The 27060-nt window shown below is 47.4% G+C and overlaps 1 protein-coding gene across 21 annotated transcripts in view; it reads right to left on the reverse strand.

Annotated features, from left to right (window-relative positions):
• EPB41 (erythrocyte membrane protein band 4.1) overlaps positions 1–23827 on the reverse strand; it is a 189670-nt gene extending 165843 nt beyond the window's left edge. For 5 of the 21 annotated variants that reach the window (XM_019660309.1, XM_019660319.1, XM_019660299.1 and 2 more), the window contains exon 1: positions 23629–23759. Coding sequence is in view for 6 of the 21 variants with exons in the window: in XM_019660422.1 (XP_019515967.1) it covers positions 23629–23812 (184 nt within the window). In the remaining 15 variants the exon portion in view is untranslated. Of the gene's footprint in view, positions 1–5577; positions 5825–19098; positions 19195–19439; positions 19933–23628 lie in introns of those variants that run through there. The other 16 variants (XM_019660386.1, XM_019660378.1, XM_019660369.1 and 13 more) reach the window with 14 other exon arrangements.
• Between the last annotated feature and the right edge of the window lie 3233 nt (positions 23828–27060).

Consider the following 27060-nt stretch of genomic DNA (forward strand, 5'->3'; position numbering starts at 1 on the left):
CAAAAAAAAAAAAAAAAATCCTTCACTTAAACTGCCTTCCATGGGTCCCTGGTGCACGCTGAAGTGGTTGGCAGGTAAAATTTGAAGGCCTAAATCCTTGGAGCTCTTGACAATTCTGTCTGCGTCCATATAGTCAAAACTGGGCGGGGGCAGGGGGTGGGGGTGGATGAGGAGGGGGGTGAATTTCCACAAACTTTACCAAGTGTATTATTAAAGCGAAATATTTTTCCTTTGAATATATGTAAAACTTCAAATTGATAAATTAAAATACATGTTTGACATATAAATTAAAATAGCACTTCTTTATAAGCTTTGATTTTTGTACTCAAAGATACACCGTTAAGATCTCATTGTGTTAAAATGATTCTAATAGGGTTACTTAATTTAGATAAACATTGAGTAATGGCTAAAGAGCAATCACAAATGAAGCTTGGCATAGGACTATATATTCATAAATTACCAATGGTATACATTTCTATTACACTGTGGGTCACAGACTTAAATTTAACCAATTCAAAATAACCCTAGGCTTTAATGTTATTAAATCACAGACTTTTTCACTCAAAACTGTTATATCATAACTTTTTATGGTTTAATGAAGATATTATCAAAATATAATATAAAAGTTTTCTGAGTGAATATCAATGTAAAAAGTATCTAAACCTCAGTCTGTTATGTCAAGTTAGAGAGCCTACCAAAGGTTGGTTAGGATTAGGATAATTTTTGTAGAAGATAGAAGGCTCAAGGAGCAGGCAGGTTACATTTATAAATCACAATTAACTACAGGAGTATATAGTATATCCTATTTTATCTTATTACTTCCACCTATTTTCAAAAAGAAATTGAGGTGTTCCTGTCCCTACTAATGGATAAATAGAATAGAATTAATAAATAGAATTATAGATACACATTGAAAGCAGATAGAATGGAGTTAGATAATATTAATAGAGCATCTACTGCTTCTTCCAATCATAACTATCAATATAAATATTTAGTCATAGTTCCTATCCATCCATTCAATCAGACAATCTTGCCTCTTCTCACCCAATCTGCCAAGATTGCTTTAACCCTACCCAAGCTCCACTCCACATAGCTCAGACACAATTTGATTTCTACAAATAAAGATTGCCCTGAGAGTTGAAAACAATAGAAGAGGACCTAAATTAATTGGGTAGAAGTGACTCATAGAGCAGGCATGGAAGGGAGAGTAGCGATTTAATAAATAATCACATATGGATTTATCTTGGAGACAATCAACAGATAACTGCAAAATGAGAACTGGTCTTAATAAATGCAATAATAAAATAATAAATAATAAAAAAAAATTTAGTAATAATAAAATAAATAAATAATGATGCCAGAATGGCTCTGGAATTTCTATACAGAAGGGACTTTTATGGGTAACATATTTACTTGGTGAATTTGGGGGGAAACTGATGAAGATTAGGGGGTAGGATAAACTAAAGTCTCTCTGAGCAAGTCATTCCTTTGATTATATTGGCCACACTCATGGTATTTTACATTTCTTCAAAGTTCAAAGAGCCAGCCAAATTATTTAAGATGGGTACAATCCCATTTAAATAAAAATAAATAGCAAAAATAAGTGTAAACAAGCTTTGATCATAATCAGATTCTCCCACTAAACTTTCCTAAAAACCAACATTTGAAGCACTATCAGTGAGGTAGTTAATTCTAAACAAGATCAGCACTCAAAATAAAATATCCAAGTTCCCCTTTCTGAGGCCTCCAATTTCTGAATACTGTTCATTGCCATAGCTTTTTTCTTTATCCTTCTCACTGTGTGTTCATTAAATAGCAGGAGGGTAAATCAAAATACTAATCTAACCCGGTGTTTACACCAGAGTATTTGTTATACTGCATTTTACTGAAGACATCATGAACCCGCTCATAAAAAGGATACACAGTAAACCACCAGTGACATACCAACAAACCGAAATAAACAACAAAAATTAACATATATATGTGGAATCTGGCTTTTCGCTAAAAGCCATTATAAATGCAATGAATCAATTACCTTCCAATAATTCTAGATTCTCTACAAAAATAAGGCCCATAACTGATCAATTCATCACGTTATTTTATAACTCTTTAAAAGTTTTTGAAAGTTTCATCTTTGGGGTCATTATTTTTTTTAAAAAGCTGTTAGAATTCTTATTGGATAACTCACAAATAAAAGAAGGTGAGTTCATGCTCAAGCAATAGGGGAGAAAACAAGTCCTTTAGTGATAGCAATTAGAATCTGCATCTGAATATGCATGTGACCAATCATGAATTTGATGAGACTGGTGGAAAAATACACTGGCAGCTCTAGGGCTGGCGTCCTTCTTAGATAACAAGGAAACAGATTGTGGTCTAAATGTGTGCTCGTCTTGATTTCAGAACCAAATTCAGCCCCCAATGGCCACCGCTATTCTACAGTTATAAAATCAGATCACCAATATTAAGTTGGATTTGGACATTCAGTAAACAATATAAGCGAGTTCTATCACTCACTTCACAAATTAGAGACCGCATATTTTAAATCACAGTCTACTTACTGGTAAACATATCAAAGCACCTGCAGAGAATTCAAGCATCCCTTGACACTAGGCAACTCTTCTGACAAGCTTAACTCTCAAGCTTTCCTAGGAACAGGGGGAAGGAAACCAAATAGCATTGCAAGCGCACTATCTCCCATAACATAAGCTGGTTTAAAAATTAAGACCTTAAACCAAGGAATGAGATGGAAAGCTAGCTAGCTCTGTAATTTCCAAAAATATTAAACTCAAGTTGCTCACAAGAAAATATCACACTGGTGGACTTTAAATGTGGGACACAAACCTGACAAAAGAGAGCAACAGGAAATACAGTCAATACAGGTAACATCTCAACAAAACCATTTTTTTCAGAACAGACAGGAATCATTTAAAATAATTTGTTAATTTAGATATTAGCTCAAAGTGTTTCTTAAGGGAAAAAAGAAAGGAGATTACAGGATAAGCACTTTTAAATATACAAAGAGGAAGATTTGTGTATTATCTTAATATTATATAAATTATATCATGTTATTTATCAAATATTATATTGAGAATAAGCCTACTTTAAAACATAAGTTTACTCACCATATCTACTACCTGAATGCAATAAATATGATTTGAGTGTTTAATAAACATTAAGGAAATGTTGGTCCTTAGGCCATCGAGAAAGAGATGCAAAAGGCAAGCAGAGGCACACCTAAAAGATAAAACTTTCTTCTACTGGCTTAGTCTATTTGCTGACAGCTGGCGTTTCTGAGCATTAAATTTCTCAACTGGTGGACTTCTTAGCTCTGAGTAGAATGGAAGCCTAAGAGGCTTTCTTAATCTACCATCAACTACCACCTACCACAGTGCTGCATATATTGATGGAGCCCTTAGGACCTAAATCCTTTTAACAACCACCAGTTAAAGAAAATTCAACTAGCTGACCATACTAATGAAGCTCAAAAAAAAATTCAAAACAAAACAAAAACCTCTATCAAGTTCCTTAGACATAGGGAACTTTCTCCCACACCTCAAATTACTAATAAATGAAACATTTTTAAGGTACAAGAACTGAAAACAGGCAGGAGGAATATATATGAGAAGCATTGAGGGAACCACATGGGCAAAGGTATACAGAGGTGGGAAGCATGGGTTACCACTGAAAAGTTCTTCTTAGTTAGAAAATATAAGTAATATGGAGAATAAAGGCGGAAAGGTAGATTGGAGCCATATTGAGCAAGGACTTACCTGTAAGATATTTGGTATAAAACACTGGTATAAATGTTGGGAGAATTTTGGTGAGGCCTAAAGATTAAAAACATTTATTTCTAACCCTGAATTCAATTATACAAGGGGAAAAAAGTGTAGTTTTTGTTACTAGAAGAGAAAAGGATCAGTCTATCAGTGAGTTCACTTTTAAGAGTGGCAAAGACATACTGTACTTCCGTTTCCCCAAGGATATGAATAATGCCTACCTTTATCTTAATCATAACCTTCCTGTAGAAAGCACTCTGAATAACGCCTTGATTCCAAGGTAATATGATGTTCAGTTATTATACCCATTTCTTTAATCTGTCATTTATCGAGTACTTACTGTGTGCCACGTACTCTGCTAAGTACTCTACATGGATTATACTCCTAACACCCCAAGAAACTGTTTTTTAAAACCAAACATTGTACAGCTAACAAGGAACTTATTATGTTTCCAATTTACAAAAAAGGAAAATGAAGAGTACGTCAAGTTTCCATAAAAAGGGTTAATGCTACACTCACAAAATTGGGATGAGAAGACTTACATAAAGGAGATAGATAGATAGATAGATCTGCTTGATTAAAAGGATCAAACCAACTAAAATTTTTTTGCCAGGAGTGAGAATACACAAAACAGTGATGAGCAACAGCATTAAGTACAATATAGTATATCCTCAAGAGAGTATAACTCCACTATAATAATATCCAAGGCACAGACATAACCATTTCTTGCAATTTTCCCTAAAAACAAAAAAGAACAAAATAGCAGCTGTGAAGTCACCCAGACTACTAAATAAAGCTCGGCATCTCTTAAAAAACAACAACACACACACACACACACAAAAAAACCCCACTGTCTCCTAATCAGCAAAACATGCCAAACACCGACAAGTCTCCACAGACTAGTCATTTATGGTAGGGTACAGTTAGAGAAACAACAGGATGACATTCGCTATCATGTGGCCAGAAACCAATCCGTCAGCAATTTGTTTCACGTGCGATCACTTTCTCTCTCAAGAGAATGCCTGATTCTGTGAAGAATAAACCTGTTTTGGCAAACCCGCGCCAGCAAGAAGAGCCTGCTGATGCATCTCAGAGGGCGAGCCTCCAGCCAGTCTCTCCACAGGTAAAAGCAGCCCAGCAAGCAGGAGGAAATATTTCCAAGCCGACAGATGCGCGAACTGAAAAAGGAGGTCACGATGCTGAGAGAATAGATTTAACCCTTTGGTCACGGGAACCGTGATGACTAGGGGAGCGCATTTGAGCCCTCGGGTTTGGAGGATTTTTTTCTTTTTTAAGGATGTGGGTGTCCATGGCGGGAAGGCCCTAAAGTCCTCGCTGGCTCTCCACCCCTCAGATTGTGCCTGACTTCTCCAGACAGCTCGGCTACCTCGTCACGAAGAAATCGCTCTGCGGCTGCACGCAACACCTTCACCGCCCAAAACCTGCAATTCTCCCCCATTTGGTTTCCTTCCAAGGCTCCTGCCCACTGTGCAATGATTGACAGACCAGACCGTACAGACTTCCACGCGTCAAAAATATACCGCAAGCCTAACTTTGAAACGCTCTCCCCGATCAGCCCCCGCCTTTCTCCTGAGGCCGCCTGCGTCCAGGCTCCAGCCCCTCAAGCCTCCAGCGTGCGAAGGCCGTAGAGCCCGCGCCCCGAGCCCGGGGCCTGCGGGGGACTGGAGACAAAGAGGCTGCGGCGCCGCTGCGGCCACCAGGACCGTCCCCTCGGGGACAGCTCCGCGCCCCCACACACACACACACACCCCGCTCGTGCGCCGCCGCCGCCTCGCCTCACCGGTGGCTCCGAGGCCCGGGCTCCCGCGCCCACCGCTGCAGCCGCCCGACGAACAATGGCAGGAGGAGGCGCTGGCGTCCGAGGCTCGGGCCCTCTGCGGCTCGCGGGCCCGCCGGCTGCAGGGAGACTGACTGACTGACTAACCCACCCGCGGAGGGAGGGAGCGAATGAGTGAGCAAGCGGCCCCGGCGCGCGCCCTCCCGCCTTTCCTCCGCGAGGCGAGGCCAGCCCGGCCCGCAGCCAGCCCGCCCGCGCGCGCCCCTCCCCCTCTGGTCGCCACAACATTGTAGTAAATTTCTATTGGACGGCACCAGAGGGAAGGAGGGGGCCGGGCCCGCGGCCCGTCAGCCCATTGGCTGAGGCCAAGTTCTGGCTCCTCTGGCTCCCCCCCTCCCCTAGGTGGGCAAGGAATGGGGAGGGGAGGAAAAAAGGGGAAAGGCAAGGGGCTGGCCGCGTGTGCGCACGCGCAAGTTGAACCCGCTCTACAGTCCGGGAGCTCCCGGCTGCTGCAGCATCCACGTGGGGAATGAGGCAGTAAGTGCCCAGCACGAAGGTGAAGCCCTTTCCACTTGGAGGAGGGCCAGATAAAAGGCTGAGATTTGGAATCCTCAGGGAAAGCTGAGGTTGCCGCGAGGCTACCCCAGCTGAATGCCCGCTAATGCACCTAGTGACCTTGGTTACGTCACTCACCTTTTCTGGGCCTCGGTTTCCCCATATACTAACTTAACCATCTCTAGGCGTTCTACCTCTGACACTTGATAAGATTTTACCTCCCCTAGCAGCTGTGTAAGGCCTGAGATGGAAACTGAATATTGTGGCCACATCAAGATTTCAGCTGTCTTCTGCGCTTAAGGGACTCCTAATTCCACCCTGGCACCCTCAAAATCATAAAAACCTAGCTGAACTTAGGGTTGCTCTGACAAATGCCTTATGTGCCTTTATTTCCTTTCAGAAGTTTGAGGCCCCTTGACCCTTCACATTCCCTGCCAAGTTGGTCTCTGAACAAGATCCGGCCCCACAGAGCAGAAAGAAGGCTGTTTTAAGTATGGTTCCTATGAGGTAAGACAGGTTTGGGGATTCCCATTTTAGAGATGAAGAAACCCAAGCAGAGAGGTTTAGACCTGCTAGGATAAGAAGCTAGGCAATCTGACATCAGAGCCTGTATACGCCAGCTACACTGTCTCCTGGTATCTAATCACAGCCCTCTCACATCTAGAAACAGACTACCTCGGTTCCATTCTCAAATTCCAGCCCTCTCTAATTGTTTGACCTCTGTTCCTGTTTCCGACCCCATAAAAAGGAGATAATGATAATTCCTACCTCATAAGAGTTATGGTAGGAATTAAATGAGTTAAGTATGTAAAGGGCTTAGAACAGTGCCTACCTCATAGTAAGAGCTACATAAGTGTTAATTATTACTGCTCTTTGGAGACTAAAATATGGACTGAGAGGTGTGGAGCTGGCTGACATAATAATAATATATTTGTTAAACCCTCAAGGGTTGTCAGCACTGAGCTTAGCACGTTATATGAATTATCTGTTTGAGTCATCCTGAGAACCCCTTGAGGACCACCTGACTACCCTATCTAAAACAGCCTCCCCTCACACACCCTTGCCCTGCTTTAATTTTGCTTCATAGCACTCCTTTCTACCTGACTTTCTACCATATAGGTATTTATGATGTCCCTCTCAATAAATTGCTGGAGTTTAGACCCACTAGACTGCAGGCTCCAGGAGGACAAGGATTTTGACACTCTTTTTCATCTTCCAGAGCAGTGCACACTCAATAAATATTTGTTGAATGAGTGAACAAATTATTTTATATATAAGAATGCTGAAGTTTCTATGGTCAGGTGACTTGGCCAAGATCATCCTGCGTACTAGGGGTAAAGTACCTGTCCTTGAATACTCTGGTCCCCTGCCTCTTTCAGCCATGCTTTTGACTGGAGGAGCTCTGGCCCTACCACCCCTGTGTCTCAGGGGCTTCCTTCACCTATCAGACCTGGAAATCTGCTACCAGGAAGGATAAATCCCAAAGATCAGGCACAAGACAGCTCACCACTACCACCACTGTTATGCAGCAAATTCAGATTCATGAAAATCAATATTCTCTATGCCATGAAGTACTAGGCATTGACACATCACATTTAAACAGGCTTGGTTGGATGCATGGAGTGTGTAGTATTTAATAAACATCACCTTGAAAAGAAGCAGGGGTCTCAGATTAGCAGAAAATGGCTAGACACAAGGCAGGTGTAAACCACTCAAATTCAGAGTGCCATGCAATACCACACCAAGAACTGTTGGCACAAGCTTTAAAATCTGGAAGACTTGGGGCCGGCTGAGTGGCTGTTGATTAAGAAAGCGAGCTCTGAGCAACAGGGTCGCTGGTTCAATTCCCACATGGGCCAGTGAGCTGCATCCAAGCTGTGCCCGAGCTGAGCTGCCACTGAGCTGGTGAGATCGCATGCTCTTGGTAGCAAGGTTGCAGGTTCGACTCCCGCATGGGATGGTGGGTTGCGCCCCTCCTCCCCCCGCAACTAGATTGAAAGCAGCGACTGGACTTGGAGCTGAGCCTGCACCCTCCACAACTAAGATTGAAGGACAACAACTTGACTTGGAGCTGATGGGTCCTGGAAAAACACAATGTTCCCCTTCCCTGATTCCCCAATACTGTTCCCCTCCCCAATTCGCCAATAAAAATATTTTAAAAATAAAATAAAATAAAATCTGAAAGACTTAATTTCTAGTCCTGACTTTTAATTCTTAGCCTGGAGATGAAAGGGCTTTGTAAACTGTAAAGTATCATCCACACAAGGAGGATTTTTGTTATTAATTAGGTTCACACCATCACCTGTTATTTTAAATGCCCAACTCGTGAGTGTAGCTGGCCCAACAGATAGTAGGAGGTGGGGTGTAAGTTTTGCCCAATCTGAAAGCAGAGAACCATCCTCACTCATGTGCCCATTTGTCCTCTTAGAAGAGGCTTCTGCAAACAGGCATCAAATCCCAGCTCACCCTACAGAGGCTGCCATTGGGTACCAAGGGTAAAGGTCCCAAGCACCATCTCTAAAGCTAATCTCCTATGCAGAAACCAAGTTCCCACCCTGCCTGCTCCATGCTCACATCTGGATGGAGGCTGTGCCATGCTCCAAACCCCAGGATGGGATCTCTAGGGACCACTCTATTCCGCCTGCCAGCTGAGCCCACCACTGCCTCCCCACCACCCCTCCTGTTCCTTCCTAGGGAATACAGACCCCCCTAGCTGCCTGTCAGCCCCTGGAGCAGTCAAGGCCACTAAGACAGCATGAAAGGGTCCTAATCCTTCCCCATTGCAAACAGAGCTCGAGTAAAAGCAAACACCAGCTGCAAGAAAGAGGGTGAAATTAGATGGTGAAATTAGGTGGTGACCAGTGGGGAAAGCCAGGGAAGGTAGACAGGGCTTCCAATGACCTGAAAGAGATGAGATTGAAAGAAAGTGGGGGTAGAGTGGGGGCATAGCTGGAGTCTGAGCCATTCCCAAATCTGGGACGTGGGCGGATTAGGGACACAGCTGGCCTTACAGCCCAGTGACAGGGCTCATGGAAAACATTTGTCTGTTGTGGGGGGTGGCAAGAGATGAAAAGGGCTTTGAAAAGCTGGGCCCACCAGCAAAGTGTTCTGAACAGTCACTATTGAGTAAAAACCAATCCTTGTACCAAAAGTACATGAAGAGTAGAGCTTTCCATCCTCCTGTGGTCATAAAATTGCAGTCATTTTAGACCTTTTCAACACCAATGATAAATCAAACAAGCTATAACAAGGCAGGAAAATTACTATTCATACAGTGGTATGCCTTTCTAGGGGAATATTTTTAGTAATAGTACTTGAATTGTTCATAGAAAATATGTAGTTAAATTAGAAGAAAAATATTTTAATCATCACAAAGCCATCAATCAGAAAAAAACACCATCAATATTTTGGTAGGAGACTTCCCTTTGAGTGCCTTTTCTTACAGATATGCTTTTTTGTTTTTAATGTGTATTAAATTAGGTCATACAAAATTACTGACTTTGTAGGTTAAAAATGGTTCTGCATATGGTTCAACCTAATGCTTTCTTAAAATTTAGATATTATTGTTTTGAAACAGCTTTTTTTCACCTAACAATATATTATGACATTTGAATCACCATTTTTTTTTTTTAGATTTTTTTTTTTAATTGGGGAGTTAGGGGATGGGAACAGCGCTGGGGAATTGGGGGAAGGGGAACAGACAAGTTGCTGTCTGTTCCTCAGTCTAGTTGTGGAGGACGTTGCTTCACTGGCCCAAGTTGGCACCATCATTGCGCTCTTCCAGGGCGAGGCAGATCAGTCACCAGCTTCTGGACAGCCGCTCACACTGGCTGCTGGCTACACACGGTAGCCCATGGCAACCCACTGCAGCAGGGGCTGCAGCCTATGCTGTAGCCAGAGACTCACGGCAGCCCAGCTCCAGGTTGAGCTGTTGTTCAGCATCTTCACTGTAGAGGGCAGTGTCACTGGCCCTCATATGTGGGATCCAAACCAGGGCCCTCTGGCGTCCCAAGCCAGCTCTTAACCAATGCGCCACTCGGCCAGCCCTTGAATCACCATTTTTAACAGTGCCGTGTTATTTATAATAAGTGGATATAACATAATTTAATTAAACCTAAATGTTGGACATTTAGGTTATTTCCCATTTTTTGCTCTTATATCCTTTTATCTAAATCATACCCATGATTACTTTTCTAGGATGCAATGACTGCAGCATTTTATGGTTTTAATTATAGCATACAAGGCTGCCTGTTCTGGTCATTTTTGAGATAAAAGCAAAAGAAATCAGCAGATGCAATGAAAGACACTATTTGAAAACACAGAGCATGTTTTGACCTCTTTGACACAATACATTTTGCTTACAAAATTACATTAAGCTCTGTCTTAAAGAGTTTCCTGTGCACAGTAAAATAAAAAAAACTAAATGTAAGTACAATACATATATTGGAGTTGGCAAGTCATATCCTTTCTGCTGTGGAAACACTCCAAAAAAACAAGGGGCAGAAGCAGGGGAGATTCGGCACCCAGAAATGGCTGAGGTTTGATTTGCCCCAAGATCCTCCAAAGCTGCTGTGACACGACTGTCCCTGAGCTGCCTATCTAGCATTCAGCTTGTCTCGATTTCTAAGCCTTCCAGAGACTGGCAGTGTTTCAGCGCGGGGAGAAAGAGACAAATGACTACAAATAAGTTCCAGCCTTAGGTATGCCAAAATTTCACTGTGTGACTTTGGGCAAGTCACTTACCCTGTGTCTTAGTCAGCTTGGGCTGCCATTACAAAATACCACAGACTGGGTGGCTTAAGCAACAGACGTTTATTTTCTCCCAGTTCTGGAGGCTGAGAGTCCAAGATCAGGGTGCCAGCCTGGTCGGTGTCTGGTGAGTGCCCTCTTTCTGGCTTGCAGTCAGCCACCTTCCCACCGTTCCTCACATGGCATAGAGAGTGAGCTCCCTGGTGTCTCTGCTTATAAGGACACTAATCCCATCACGAGGGCTCCTCCCTAATCACCTCCTCAAGGCCCCATCTCCAAATACCAACACCCTGGGAGTTCAGGCTTCAACACATGAATTGGGGTGGGGAACATAAACATTCAGTCCATAATACCCTCTCTGGACTCCCATTTCATCACCAGGCAAATGGAGGTGGCAGTGCCTACCCAGGATGTCGTACAGGATAGCAAGAAGGATCAAATTGTGTGAGGGGTGCAAAAGGGTTCTGCAGATTACAAAGCCCAACCTGCACTGCATATGCTTTTTATTTCTATCTACTGTCAACCAAGCCAAAGAAATCTTCAACCCCAGGCAAAAGCCTCCCTGGAAGTGAGGACACACCGGTCCCCCTTTTCTTCATCCAACAAAAATTACCGAGCACCTCCTTTGTGTAGGCACTGGGGATCATGGAATAAGTGAGTCCAGCAGCAATAAGGATGATCATTATCACCACTCCATATATGGATGATGGTAAGAAGAGGTAAAAAGAATGTGGGCTTTTGAGGCAGGCTGACTTGGGTTCACATCAAAGCTTCACCACTGGGATGCTATGTGAGTTCAGTGGAGTCGCTGTTTCTCTCTTTTCTTTATCTACGAAACGGGAATGACATGTGCCAACCACTGTACCAAGTAGTACTTTATATGCAATATGTCAGTGAACCTTTACACAGCCCCTGGAGGAAGGTATGACTATAATTCCCATTTCACAGATGAGGAAGTAGAGTCTCAGGGAAGAGAAAAACTTACCCAAAATCACCCAGCTAGTAAGTGTCAGGGTTAGGATTCAAACCCACATCTGCCTGGCTTTATTGCTAGTGCCCTTCTTACAGTTCACAGATTTACCTGCATTTTCCATTATAGTCATTATAATAATACCAGCAAAAATGTATAGAGCACTCACTGTGTGCCCAAGTACTTGACCTACCTTCTCTTATTTAGTTCTCACAACAACCTTAGGGTGTGGGTACTATTTTAACTCCATGTTATAGCTTTCAGGACTGAAGTCAAAGAAGTGAAGCAATTTGCCCAACATCACACAGCTAGAAAGGGGTATAGTTGAGAAGCCAGGTGTATATGACTCCAAAACTCTATCCTTTGCCCACTACACTATCCTGCCTCTCTTTCTCAATGAAACCAAGCCGGTGTCTTTATCTCTATTGGACAGGTGAGAAGGCTGAGGCCCAGCAAGAGGTAGTGATGTGTGTGCCGAAGGTGACCCAACAACTCAGCAGCTAAGCAGAGACTTGAACTGGGCTCTTGAGTCTTAAACCCAGGGTTACGGCCTCCACCCATACTACCTGAATCCTGAGCATCAAAAAAATGCCCGTCTGCTGGACATTTGGAAACCCTATATCTAGCACCCCCAGGGGTGTAGGGAGCCCCCTCTTTAGAAGCGCCCCTATATATATCAACCAGGCATGGACAGCCAAAGGTGTAGGGGAGAAACTTTGCCAAATACTGCCTGGGGAAGACAGCCATTGAGACGGTTTACCTAGGTGCCCTAGCTTTGGGCACCTCCATCTAGGTCTCCCAAAGCCATGAACCCACAGGAAGGGGACAGTTACAGAGGAAGCTGCTCCAGGCCTGGGCCCTACTGGTTGGCACAGCTCTCTGCTGTGATTTCTGCAGAAAAACAAAAGCTCAATCCTCTGAGCCTAAGTGCTAATTACCAATAATGACATAATAATCATTGTGGGCCCAACAGCCAAACAGCCTCAACTAGAAATTCTGCATAGCTCAGGCTCAGACACAGAAGATGTGGGCACTCTAACTGAAACTGATATCCTGGCAGAAAATGTCAGAAGCAAGAGGGCTTCCGGGTTGACCCAGCCAAAGTATGATCTGACAAATGGAGAGAACCGATGACCACTTGTACAATTATTTATTGAGAATCTACTAGGTGCTCAGCACAGTGCTAGACCCAGAGAGGAGCTTTATTTATTCATTCATTCGCTCTGCAAATATTTATTGAGCACCTACTATAAACCACACACTCTTCTGGGTACACAGCATATAACACTGAACCCGACAGACAAAAATCACTGTTATCACTGAGCTTATATTCCTGTGGGGGAGATAAACAGTAAACAAATATTCAGTAAAATATAGTATGTCAAAGAGTGATAAGTGCTATGGAGAAAAAATAAGCCAGGAGGGAGAATAGGGAATGTTGGTGTTGAGGTGGGAAAGGGTTACAATATTAAATAGGATAGTCAGGAAAGGCCTTACTGAGAAGATGGTATAAACAAAAAAATTAAGGAGATGAGAGGACAGTCATGAAAGTACTTGGGGGTAGAGTGTTCCAGACCCAAGGACCAGCAAGCACAAAGGCCCTGGGGCAGAAGTGTACCTGGTGTATTCAAGGACTTGCCTGAGATCATACCTCGTCATTAACAGAGCTGGAAGGAGAAAGGAATCAGACAGACTGATCACCCACTGTGAACTTGAACTCTCATGCCTTAGGACAATTCTGGAGGTAAGGATTATGTTCATTACTCTCACCATTTTACAGATAAGGGGGTGAGACCAAAAGAAAAGAAGTAACTGATCCCACATCACACAGCTAGAATAGGCAGGTCTATTTGACTCCATCTTTCTCCTCTTCCCTATGTCCTATCTATGCAAATCCTAAATATTTGTTGAGTAATTGAAATGAACAAATGCATCTACACATATCTCAAGCTCTGCCCTCTCAATGAACTGTTTTCTGACTGGCCTGAACTGGTTTCTTCTTCTAGTCTCTACTTAATCATGAATAACAACAGCAACAATAATTCCAAGGTGCTAGCTATAGACTGAGCGCTTTCCCTATCTAATTTATCTAATTTAGCCCTTAAAATCCTATGAGAAGGTGTAATATTTTACAAGGGAGAAAACTAAAGCTCACTGAGGTAAAAACAACCTGCTACAGGTCCCCCAGCTGGCAAGTGGTAAGGCTGGGGTTTAAAGCAAGGTCTGTCAGCTCCCAAATCCCTTTTTTTTAATCCTATAATAGTAGTAGAAACCTCTGACATCAATCCATCCCCTTCCTTTTATAAATCAGAAACTGGAGGCTCGGAAAGGGCAGGAAGACCTGTGGCGGGGGACAGGGGGACAGAGAGTGCAGCCCTCCAGAACCCAGCCTGGTGCTCCTTCCACTCGAACACATTTTGGCCCGTGGGCCAGGCTTTCTCTTCTAGGCCTATTTCATGACCTCTGAAAGGCGTAATGTGGTCCTAGCTCCCTGCGAGATAGTTTCAGGGAGTTCCCATTCCACCTCTGTCCCCTCAGCCTAGGTGTGGGTGATGCAGGACCCTTCTGACTCTGCTTTTCCAAAGTGGTTGCAGTGGCATCTGATCAGAGGAGGCTGCAGATGCGAAACTGTCCTTGTGTGGCTCCTGGAATGGAGACCGTGCGGGCTTGGCGCCAGGAGGGCAGGGATCATCTGGGGGCAGAGGCCAAAATCAGGCCAAGGATGAGGCTAGAATGTTCCAGCCAACCAGGAGAGGGAAAGGGAGGGCAGGGGGGGGGGGGCAGATGCTGAGCCTCTCGCTTTAAAAGTTTATTGGCTGTCATTTGTTCAACAAGAAACTGTCTCAAAACTCCAAGTGCCTAGACGGGGAAGAGGTAGGTTCTTGGAGGCAGCAGTTACAATAGCAATAACAGGAGCTACCTACCCTTGAGGATGCAAAGTGTTGAGCACTGGACTGAGTGCTTTATCTATATTCTCACCAATCCTCACAGTAAAATCAGCCCCATTCTACAGCAGAGGAAACTGAGGCTCAAAGAAGTCAAGTGACAGCCAAGGCCAGCCACTACATCATACCCATTCATAGGACATGCAGAAAAGGGTCTAGGTTCCTGCTGCGTGACCTTGTATCATCAGCCACCGGCTCTGATTTGAGGTTCCCGCAAAAGGGACTAAGGTCACCAACCTCGGTTGTAGAATCCAGAAGGCTCAGGGGTCCAGCTCTGCCCAGATTATGGGGCCTCCCACAGATACAGGACATCACACTTACTCTTCTCCCAATTACCCAGGAAAAAAAGGGCCTGATTACTAGCTTTCAGGGAATAAAAATAAAGCTACATATTTTCAAAATATTTATCCCTTTTTCAGGGCTGCTGCTGGCTTTGGCCTCTAGCCAGGGAGAGGCCCCTAGGGTGGGGAGTTGGGGGGAGCCCAGGCCTCAAGACTGAGTACCCTTGGGCCTGAGGCCAAGGGGAGCAAGGGGCAGGAGGGACTGAGCTGGCAGTGGGCCAGGCCCCCTCTGGAGATTTGGGCTTGTTTCTTAATCCTTTCCTTCCTTTGTTGGCCAGATCAGGCTGCCAAGAGAGGCTGGGGAAGCAGTGGGTGGGACCAGGAGACCTGAACAGTCCAAATCATGATGACATAATCCTTTTTATGGGTGCCCATTACATGTGCAAGGCCATTTGTGGGGATTATCTCATTGAAACCTCCATTTGTAAACTTCCCTGTAAGGAAGGCGGGTTGTCCCATTTCACTGAGGTGGAAACTGAGGTACAGAAAAGGTAAGTGACTGCAGGCCACACCACTTATAAGTAGCAGAGCTGGCAGGGAACCCAGGTTGTTGACTCCTGAGAGAGGCAGCCACTGGGTTTGACTAGGGTAGGGGTGAAAAGGGGACAAGGAGGAGAGATGGGGGTGGAGCAGGCGGAAAGGGCCCTGGCAGTCTCCGTGAAACAGGCAGCTATGAGGGTGCAGGAAGGAGAGGGCAGCAAGTGACCATCTCCACAGTGACCATTTTCAAAGCCCTGCATGATCTGGCCCTGCTTCCGTGTCCAGCCTCATCTCCCATCACCATCTACCTCTCCCTTTATGCTCCATCCATACCTAACTCTGAGCACATTATGTGGGTTCAAGCCTTCGCATATGCTGTTCCCTATGCCTAAAAATTTGTTCCCCCCACCGCCCACCTAGAGAGCTCTTATTCATCCTTGAAATCCCAGCCTAGCAATGCCCAGAAACCACCCGCTCAGCTGGGCTCACTCTAAAGAGCTTCACGCCTCCTGAGAAGTAGGAACCCTGTCTGAGTCATCTTTGTGTCTCCCAGGGCACAGTACACAGTCAGTGCTCAATAAATGATTATCTCTAATTGCATTTTATCCCTGAATCTTTGAGGCAGGCACAACAGGTTTTCTTATTCTCATTTTCAAGGCAAGGAAAAGGAAGGCAAGACAGAGGGAGTGACGTCAGAGGTCACACAGACTTTCAGTGACATGGGTAGGGCTAGGACTCAGGGCTTCTCTGTACCACACAGCCCCTGCCTGACCCCCACCCCAAAAAGCTGTCCTCCCTGCCAGCATCACCAAAAGGGACTCCCAAGGCAGGAGCTGGGGGCATGGGCCCTGATGGCCAGAGGTCTTGCCCCCGTGTCCAGCTCATAGCTACTACCTGGGGGAACTGAGGCGGAAGGTGGCAAGGAGCAGACAAGTGGTTTTTAGCCCCCCAACCTAACTCTGGTTCCTCCTCCCAGATATGTCCCTGGGCCAGAGACCCCAGCAGGCCCCGTCACCCGCCAGACCCCAAGCTCTCACTCTCACCTCTTTCCTCTCCAGCCTGCCCACTGCAGTCCACTATCACATCCTGCTGGCTCTGCCTCCTAAACAGACCTCACTTCCCCCCCTCTGCTCTCCATCCCATGACTCAATCTCTGCCCCATATCTCAGCACCTCTCCCCTGGAGACTTGCCTCTGCGCCTCCCCTCCCATTTGTCCTCCACACCAAGTGATCCTCCCAAAATACAAGCCTGACCATGTCATTCTGCTGCTTAATATCCGATTGCTCCCCACTGCCTCTGGGTCAAGTCCCTCAACTCGCCCAAGCCTGTCTCTCCAGCCGCATTCCGCTAAGCGCCGGCAGTGGCTCTCTACCTTGGCAAAGCAGTTCCTTCAGCTAGGAATGCCCTTTCTCCTGGTCTTTGCCTGAGATGTTTCACAGTTCACACTTCAGTGCATTGATCAAAAGTAGAGTTGGTGGTTTCTGCGTCCTTCTTCCCAAAACTAGACTCTGAGCTCCCAGGAAGGCAGGGGGTAGAGACAGCACAGATTCATCTCTGTGTCCCCTGCCCTGTCACAGAGTGGGTGTTCGTGAAAGCAGACAGCTGGATAACTTTCCAGGAGGACCCCTCCCTCCCTTCACTTTACAGGTAGGTGCCTTTCAGAACCTGTCAGACTAGGTTGCTACCCGCCTATCTCCAGCAGGCCCCTTCCAGGCCTGGTCTCCAACTGTCCCAAGAGGGATATCTTTGTAATCCCAAAATAATACTCATGATTATAACTATAATAATAACAATAATAATTACTATCAGAGTACTCATATGCACGTGCCTCATATGCATTATTTAATCCTCACATGAACACTCCAGCATCTAGGAGGTAGGTAGGTTCTTTTATTACCCCCATTTTACAGATAAGGAAACTAAGCCGCCAAGAGGTTAAGCATTTTGCCCAAGGTCAGAAAACAAGTAAGCAACAGATATGGGATTCAAAACCAGGTCTGCCTCACTCAACCACTAGGGTGCCTGGCTTTCTCCTGCTTTCTGTTGTTTCTTCTCTTCAAAGCTCTTAGAGCAGCAGACCAGGGTAGGGAGGGTGTAGACAGAGATGACTCAAATACAGTCTCTGCTTCCTTGGGGGAGGTAAGAGAGTTTTTAGGCCGACTTGGGTCTGATAATGACCAGTTCCACCCCTAAATAACTATGTGACTCCGGGTCACTCACTTGATTCAGCACTAGTTCTCTCATCCATAAAGTGGGGGCCATAATGCCTGGGTCACTGGGGGGACTAGATGAGATCATGTATCTAAAATAGCATAAACGACTAGCCCAGCATATAAGAAATGTCCAATACATGGCAATAATACATATGATGACTAGAGATTCTCAGGATCCCTAGACCAAGATGGGATGTAATTCTCCAGGGCCCACTCTGGAACCACCTAGCCAGACCCAAATAGTAATAGCAATGATAATGCCTAAGCCACCCATTTGCTCATTAAATAATTATTCACGGGACGTATCCTTTATTTACCCTATTTTATAAAGTGAGGTAACCTAGGCCCAGAGAAGGTGAGTTACTGAATCAAGTCACACAGCAAAACAATGGCCAAGCTGGGACTTCCACTGAGCTACTTCTCCACTGGGCAAAGTCCAGCCTTATCCCAGGCCCTGGCCAGCCTGCTGAGGGGTCTGAGGCTCCTGAGTCCCGAATTCTAGTCCCAGCCGGGTGGGAAGTTAAAAGTAGATGAAAGGATCCAAAAAGAGGAACACTTTACTTAGTCCCCTCCCAGAATGAGCCCAGGGCTGGGAGGAAACCAACAATTATAGCGTGGGGCCCTGGGTTGGGCATTTCTCCTTGGTTCCTTCCCATGACCGGGTGGGGGAAGTGTCATTATATGCATGTTGCAGATGAAGTCTCCAAGACTCAGTGACATGAATGACTTGTCTAAGGTCGCATAGCTAGAAAAGTGGCAGTACTAAGAGGCAGAGTCCCTCCTTGCCCCTCCTACCTTCTGCCCCACCTTTCCAGCCACCCCTTTCTCCTTATGAAACCTAGAGGCTCTGCCACTCCCTCCCCAGTTCTAAGCAAAGGCCCTGAGCCTAAATGCCTAGGCTGCTCTCTCTGTTGATTAATGGGCTTGGTACTTGGCCCTACATTCAGTTCAGAGGACCCAGAGTTCATTTAACGGAGTCCTGCTCCCCACCCCAACCCCACCAAGGAACTCACAGTCTAGGGAGAAAGAGGGAACTCACGTTCATGAGCCCCGATGATGCTGGGCACTTTATCCATTAGCCATTTAATCTAATATAAAGCCCACTGATGGAGCATAGTGACACTGAATGAATAAATACATTCCTTCAGTCAGAAATATTTATTGAGCACCTACTACATGCCACTATATCCTAGATGCTGATACAGCAGTGAACAGATGAACAAAAATTCCTGCCCTCGTGGGGCTTACATGAATTAAAGAACAAACATACCTGTGCCGGGTAGGTGTTAATGTTCCTTTTCACAGATGAGAAACTGAGATGCAAAGATCCACCCAGCTACAAGTGGCAGAATAAGGATTCTATTCCAGACCAGTCCAGCCCCAAAGACCTTTGCATTATATCATGTGACCCAAAAATTACCACATCAGCGTGTTAAGTGTCCGCAGAGAGTCAGCTGATTGTGGTAGGATCCTCACTTCGCAGAGTGCCCTCCCTCAGTTCTTCCACCCCCACCACTGGGCCTTCCTATACACCTCCTAGTGGCGCCAGAGCCACAGGACATGCATTAGAATGGAGCCCACATGCAGTCATTTAGCCAAACCAGTACTCACCCAGAAGCAGCCATTGTGGTCACGCAGCCAGTCAGGGAGAAGCCGTGGAGCCATCGCCACAGTGGCACATGGAAGCAAAGGACAGCAGTGAGACACAAGCACAACCAACAAACAAGCTCTTTGGGGCCCCTCGTCAGCCTGGGCCTGGGCCTGGGCCCAGGGGGAAAATCCTGCCCTCCCTCTGCCTCTGGAGCTCTGCTGGGGCAGATACCCTCTCAGTCAGCAATCTGATAATCTGATAATCCACCCTGGGCTCATCAGGCCACCCAGGGCCCAGCCCACTGGAGGCAACATGATCTTGTGGACAAATATTAACTGAGCACCTACTGTGAGCCAGGTGTTGGGGATATAGCATGAAGAAGACAGGCATGGTCCCTGCCAGCATGGAGCCTACAGTGCAGCGAGGAGGCAATCATATAAATATTAACTGAATTAGAACTGCGATGAGTGCTTCAAGGAGGAAACTTAAGAACTTGGGTTCAAACCCTGGCCCTACCACTCACTAGCTAGATGACATTTGGCCAGTTTCTTAACTTCTCTGTGCCTGTTATTCATCTGTAAAATGGGGATAGCATTAGCACCTACCTCCAGGGTTGTTGCGGGGATTAAATGAGCTAATATATATAAAACATTTTGCACAATGCTTGGCACACAATAAACTGTCCATTAGTGTTAGCTACAGGGGGCTGTGGGCATGGGTTTGGGAGGGGCCTAGTGTGGGTCAGGCCACCACCTACCTGACAAGGTAGGGATTAAAGGAGACAGTGAGAGGTGCAGCTCTGAAATAGTGATTGGCACACGGTAAATATTCAATAAATGGTGGTGGCAATCTTAGGGCTGTTCTCCACACATCCCCAGGGTGAAGCATCTCACCAGAGGGGCTGTCGGCAGTACCCTCTCCCCAAAAACACACCCAGAACTGCAGCTTTGGACCAAAAAATGACTAGCACCCACATTCTCGCCTGATTCTACAAAAGCGTCATCTCCTGTGACCTTCACAATAACCCAGGAAGTGGACAAAGGTGAAATATTACTATTCCCATTTTACAGATGAGGACAGTGAGGTAAAGGGACTTTTCTCTGTGTGTTCCTGGGGATGTCACTCTCATATCTCCAAGTCTAGTTAAGTGGTCGAGTCAGGATGCCAACTGGCATCTGCCAGGATTTTGTTCTCCAAGTCTTCCCTGGCTTTTTTCCCTTCAGTTTCTGCAACACTGGCTGCACAGCCCCAGACAAGCCTTTGAACCTCTCCAACCTCAGTTCCTTCATCTGAAATAGCTGTCAAACAGCCAGTCTCCGATCCAAGCTGTTCCTGGCTCAAAATCAAACAGGCTCAGCCACTACTACCCCGACCCCTTCCTCTAACCTTTTACCCCATCGCCGGCTTCAGCCACATACCCATGGGCCCAGGAATGTTTGCAGTCAACTACCAAAATCCCTGTTTTACAGATGGAGAAACTGAAGTCCAAAGCTGGCCACATAACCAAAGTTGCCTTCAGTGCCCAGTTCTTACATCTGGGCAGTAGTCAAATGCGGTTAGCTAGCCCTCTGGGAATACTTTCTGTGGGGCCCGGACACACAGTTTGCTCCCTCTATTCTTTTCTCCCCTTCCCAGGTCCAGTGGGCACTGGCACAGCCAATCCCCCAACTCCCCAGTCTGAATATCTCAGAGCTCCAAGTTCACCCAGCAGGGGTCAGACAGGTTCCATAGGTAAGGGGTAGGCAATGTGGGCAAAATGTGGACGTAGGTAAGGGCCAGTACCTGTAAGGCAGAGGTTTCCCCTTTTAGTGAGTCTGGACTATGGAGTCAGACAGACCTAGTTTTGAGTCCCAGCCCACCCACTTCCTCGCTGTATGACTTCAGTCAGGCCGATCCACCTCCCTGAACTCCTGTGAAATAGGGATAATATCTATTCCCTCATGAGGCTGGAAGGATGACATTACTTAATGCTGCACATTAAAGGCTTAGCACAGAGCTCTATGCACAGCAAGGTGGCTCCAATTATGCTTAGAGAACACAAGCCAAGAACAGGACTCGGGGACCCATCCCACTCGACCTTGCCCTTGCCCATTTTCTCTCCTCTCCCTCATGTGGGGTGAGGGTACGGGGTGGACTAAGTCCAAATCCAGGTCCTGGAGATTATAGTGATGGGTGCTGGAAGATCCTTAGAGACTCTTGGCTCATCTCCCCCTTTCATTTCACAGAAAGAGAAACTGACACCCAAGGAGAAAAAGTGACTGGCCCCATAGGCTATAAGGGAGTAGAATCCTGCCCCCTTTAATAAACATGAGAATCTCGGGCACCAGAAAAATTCTGAATGCCCCTCTCCCCACCAGGGGACTATCATAAAGATTCATTCTGCAAAGCCCCAGCAAATCTCAGCCCACAATGATCTCTATGGTGAGCCCTTCATGGGTGTCCTGTTCAGCTCTGTGGCTAGCAAACCTGCATATGGCACACAGTAGGTGCTCAGGAAAGGCTGAGAGAATAAATCCATAAATGTCCTCTCCAGTTCCACAGCTTTGCTCAGGCTCCCTGTCCAGGAGTCTCTCCTTGTATCTCCCTTCCTTACTCCCACCCAGGCAGTCCCAGGTCCCATAAGCTGGGCCTGACCCCAGACAGCAGAGCTCTGGGCTTCCAGAGGCCTGTACAGCGTCAGCATCTTCCCAGCCAGGCTGGGATGTTCCTGCTCCGCACAGCCTGCCAGGCTCCTGGCTAGGGTCCACTCTGCAGAGGGGGGTGCCGGCCCTGCCCTACCAGGAGCCATACCCCCACTAGCCTAGGGGGTGGGGCAGCTTGGGAGCCCTGGGAGCTTCTATTGGCACCTGGGGCCTACAGGAGGGAAGCCAGCCTGGTCTAGGCAGTGCAAGGATGGGCGGATCAGTAGACAGACGGGTGTGGACCTCCTTGCCTCAGTGAGTATCACCCACACACCCAGGCGCTCCACCTGCATCCCACATTGCTGGGACCTGGCAGTCCCTCCTATATACACAGAGGAAACCTCGGGGCTTCCTCACTTCATTTCCTTCTTTAAACACCCCCATTGGCCTGCTCCCAGACCAGCTACCCATTCTGGTCACTTCACACTTATTACCTCATTTGATTCTGCTAAAGGTCTAGATTATCGACTGAGGAGGAACCTAGGACTCAGAGAGGTGAGATGTTTCATGCAACAACATCACACAGCAAGGAAGTAGCAGGGTCAAGATTCGAACCCAGTTCTGCTGCACGCAAAGCCTATACGGTATGGGATGTCCCCTTCACTCCCTATTCTCTGCTTCCTACAGCTTCTGGTTCCCCTTCTTCCCAGTCCTTCTACCTCTCGCTGCAAAGTCTCTCCTCCCCGCTTCCTAGTCAGAATTAATAATTCCCACCTCATGACTACTATAGCACCTTGTTTACACGCACCAGACAGCAGCAGGGTGCAAAAGTTATTTCTGAGGTGTCTGTCTCTCCAACATGCAGAAAGGCCTTGAAGGCAGGGGTTGATCCCAGTAGGTGCTCCTTAGATCTGACAGTCGGTCACTTCTATCTCCACCCTCCTCCTACCCCCATGAGAAAGCCTTCTAGCCTCCTTCTCACCTCCAGCCTCCTGCCAAGACCAGCCCACAGGACTGTAACTAGGGTGAAAGTGGGGAGCTTGCTGAAACCTCAAGGCTCTGTGCCAGTGCTCTGGCCCTTCCATAGCTGAGGATCTGACCCTGACCTGACACCAGGCAGTTCTCACAGGGACTCGCAGCTGCCCTAAGCCCCAGCCCCAGCCAAGCTCTCCCCAAGCCTCCTCCCTTCTGGATAAACAGCTCCTGAAGCAGAGAAGGGGCTGCCTCCACTCCCTCCCAGGGGAAGCTGTGGGCCTTGAAATAACCTCCCCCAACCCTCTCGGGACCGTCCTCCCCTCCCCGGCTTCTGGGGCAAGCTTGGGCTAGGGTCTCTCTGGACAAGTCCCCGCCTCTAATTTGCTGGAGGGGAGAACTCCTGTTCTACCCTAAAGAGGTGGGGTCTGCCAGCAAGTGTACGTGAAGGCAAGAAAACTCTAGGGAAAAGACGGAGGACTGGGATAAGGAGAGACTGGCTACACAGACACGAGATGAGAGACGCATGGAATCCGGGAATGAGAGCTAGCAGGAACCTGAGACCGACAGAAGGACCTGGGAGACCAGAGACAGAGGGAAGTCCCCTAGACCAAACCTGGAAGGGAGTGTGTGGGGCAGAGCCGGTGCCCCAGCTCGCGGGTCCCGCAGTCCGGAAACTCAAAGTCAGTTACGTAAGGGCCAGAGCGGGGCGCGGGGCTCCAGGCCGGGGTGCCCCCTCCCGCGGCGTGCCGCCCGCACGCTCGCTCCTGCCGGCGCTGTGTTGGGCCCGGCAGGAGCATGCGGGGCCGACAGGGCGGGGCTGGGGGTGGCTAACTTGGGCTGCACCACTCCGCAGAGACCCGCCCGCGGGAACCTAACCCGGGACCCCCGCCTCAGACAGGCCGGCTGGTACCGCCAGCAACATGAGTCCAGATCCGGACCCGAGTTCCCTCCCGAACCTTCTCTTCTGTCGCCGGTGCCCCTCCCCGCACCCTGAACTTCGAGACGCCCAGGATCGTCTGGACCCTCAGTTTGAACCTTGAAACCCGGGGCCCCTAGGCTTCCCTCCCCCGACCCTTAGACTCTGGTCTCTCTCCTACCGAGACGACCCGGACCCTTGGGAGTGGTTCATCTGTCTGTCCCTCACCACACCGGGTCGCCCCCTGGGCAGTCCAGGCTCACCTAGTTCCGACGGGGCGGAGACCTGCCCGGGCCCGGCCGCGTTCTCGCTCTCCGCGGTTGTCGCCCTTTAAGAGGTTCCTGCTACTTTGCCCCGCCGGGGGCCTCCACCTGCACTGACAGGGCAACTCTGGCGTGAGGCCCCGCCCCCGACCCGGGAGGCATTCTGATTGGCCCAGGCAACTGCCAATCGGCGGGGCGGAGGGGAGGACCGGGCCGAGGAGTGAGAGCTCCGCAACCGGGAAGGGGCGGGGGCTGCAGGTGAGGCCTGACCAGGACGCTTGGCTCTAGGCAGCAGGGGGTCAGGGGGTAAGGGGAGCGTTGAGCAGGGAGCTCCTGGATTGGCTGATATGGTCTTTGATGTCATATGACAAAAGTATGACGCAATTTGCCACGTGATGCTGCCCCTAAGGGCAGGAAGGGAGGTAGGAAGGGAGTTGGTCATAAGGGACCTAGGGAAGTGACTCTGGCCAAACTTACCTGGATCACCTGCCCACCATTTCCTCCTGTGTGACCTTGAGCAAGTCACGTCTCTGAATCTCAGTTTACTCACCTATAATTCTTACAGTGTCTTCCTGAAAATTAGTTATATATGTTAATTGCCAAGCACAAGTCTGGCACACAGTAGGTGATATTCAGTAAATGTAGGTTCTGGTTCCTCTCATCTCCATTGTACCACTCTTCTCAAAGACTTTACCCTTCTGCTGGTCCATCCCATCAGTGCTGGAAGGGGCTTACATGGTTACTGGTGGAAGTCCCCTTCCCTCTACCTCATTTCAGATCTGTGCTCACACAACTCCAATGACAGGAAACTCACCACCTCCCAGGCTGGCCTCTTTCATTTTAAAACAGTCCTGAGACTTCAAAAGTTCTTCCTAAAATTAAGTCCAAATCTGCCCTCTAGGATTTCTGCCCACAGAGAAAAAACCTAATCCCTCTTCCATGTAGAGGAATCACAGAATCATAGGATAATAGAATATTTCATGTTGGACAGCCATGGAGAAGCTAATCCCTTTTGAGGGGAAATGAGAAAAACTGAGGCCCACTGTGAGCAAGTGATTTCCTATGAGTTCAGCGGTCTTCCTATTAGATGGGCTCTGGAGTCAGACTGCCTGGGTCTCATCTCCAACACTTCGCTTACACTTACTAACTATGCATTATTTGGGGTGAGCTACTAACCCCCTCCAAGCCAGTTTCCTCCTCTGTAAAATGGAGTTAATAAAAGTATTTCCTTCAAGGGTTACTGTGAAAATTAAATGAAATGATCCATATAAAGTACTAAGAATAGTGTCAGTGTCAGGGTAAGCGTTCAAAAAGTGTTAGCATTTATTGTGATTACTGATGTTAATGTTATGCCAAGGTCATAAATTCATGTTTTGTCCCCCAAATTCACTAAGAGGAATCCTCCTCTTAGTCAGCTCTTGTTTTAGGATTCAGGGCCCTGGTCCCTGCCTCGGGGAAGCTCACAGAGGTCTCACAAAGGTCTCACAAAGGGTTTGACTGAGGCCATAGAGCTGGGGGATGCTTTCTGATACAGGTGGGTAGGCTCCAGCAGACCAGAGAAGCTTTAGTTCCTTTAACCAGAAATCTGGGCACTTGAGACCCTTTCAGTCTCTACCCCTGGGGACCCCATGGGGAAAGCTGACATACACACCCAGGCTCCCAAGCATACTGACATACCTTTCACTTGCAGACATTCTCACCTGCCCACCAGCTTGTATTGCCCAGTGGTTAAGATCTTGGGATTTGGTGGCGGTTGAGTCTGGGCTCTGCATTTTCACAGTTTTGTACTTTTGGGCAAGTCACTTTCGCTCTGGAGTAAAATGGGACTTATAATAACCCTTATTCTATATAGAGCTGTTGCGAAAATTAAATGAGAGTATATGAAAGTACATATGCAAATACCCGATAATGTATCTAGTATTATTTTTTAATTGCTCGCACATGTATTCATGCACCCAGGAGAGAGCAGGCTGTGAATGCCTTGACTTAGCCTCTGCAAACAGGGCTTTCCTCTCCTGCTCCCTGCACGCTGACTCTAGTCTTCAAACTAAGGGGCCAGGCTGGGAAAATCCCCACAGCGGCTCTCCACCTCCGCGCCCCCCTTCCTCCCCCGCCACTAGACTGAGATGCTGCAGCATGCCGGGCCCCCTCCCTGATTGGGGCACGTGGCTTCAGCTCAGTTGGGCCAAGCTGCCTGTGGGTGACTCAGCAGCGCTAGCGCCTGCGCAGCCTGATAAGGGTGTGTGCCTGTGAATGCGTGTGTGTTGGGGGTGGCCGGAGAGAGCTCTGTTTCTGAGTTTGTGCATGAGGAGTACATGTGGGAATGTGTTTCTGACCTTGATCTTGCGTGTCTTTCATCTCTGTGTATTTGTGTGTGTGTGTGTGTGTGTGTGTGTGTGTAAGGGTGTGCCCATGTTGGTGAGTTTGCATAGAGGGTGTGACTCTGTTTCTGTCTGTCTCAGTGTCATATAAACAAGTTGCCCACCCCCTGGGGACCTAGAGAGCTGTGCCCTGCCCCAGGGGCCTCTTGTCCAGGCAGCCTGTGTTTCTTGTCGAGGTGATTTGTGTACAAGTATGAGCGAATGGCCTTGTTGGTCACTGCAGAGGTGGGGGTGGGGTGCTGTTGCTGCCTGGATTTCATGCCCCCATCCCCACTGCCTCTGCCTGTGAAGTCTGCACTTCTCTCCCTAGGTTATAGGGAGCAATTTGCTACCTGAGATACTCCCTGTGAGGGCAGACCCCCAGAGGAGGCAACTGACATTTTGTGATCACTTACTGTTTTACCTACATTCTCTCACTCGGTCTCATTTAATCCTTACAGTTAAAAACATCCTGAAGAGAATGTGAGATTCAGAGAGTGGAAGTG

This window comes from Hipposideros armiger, unplaced genomic scaffold, assembly GCF_001890085.2.
Source record: "Hipposideros armiger isolate ML-2016 unplaced genomic scaffold, ASM189008v1 scaffold_10, whole genome shotgun sequence".
NCBI lineage: Eukaryota > Metazoa > Chordata > Mammalia > Chiroptera > Hipposideridae > Hipposideros > Hipposideros armiger.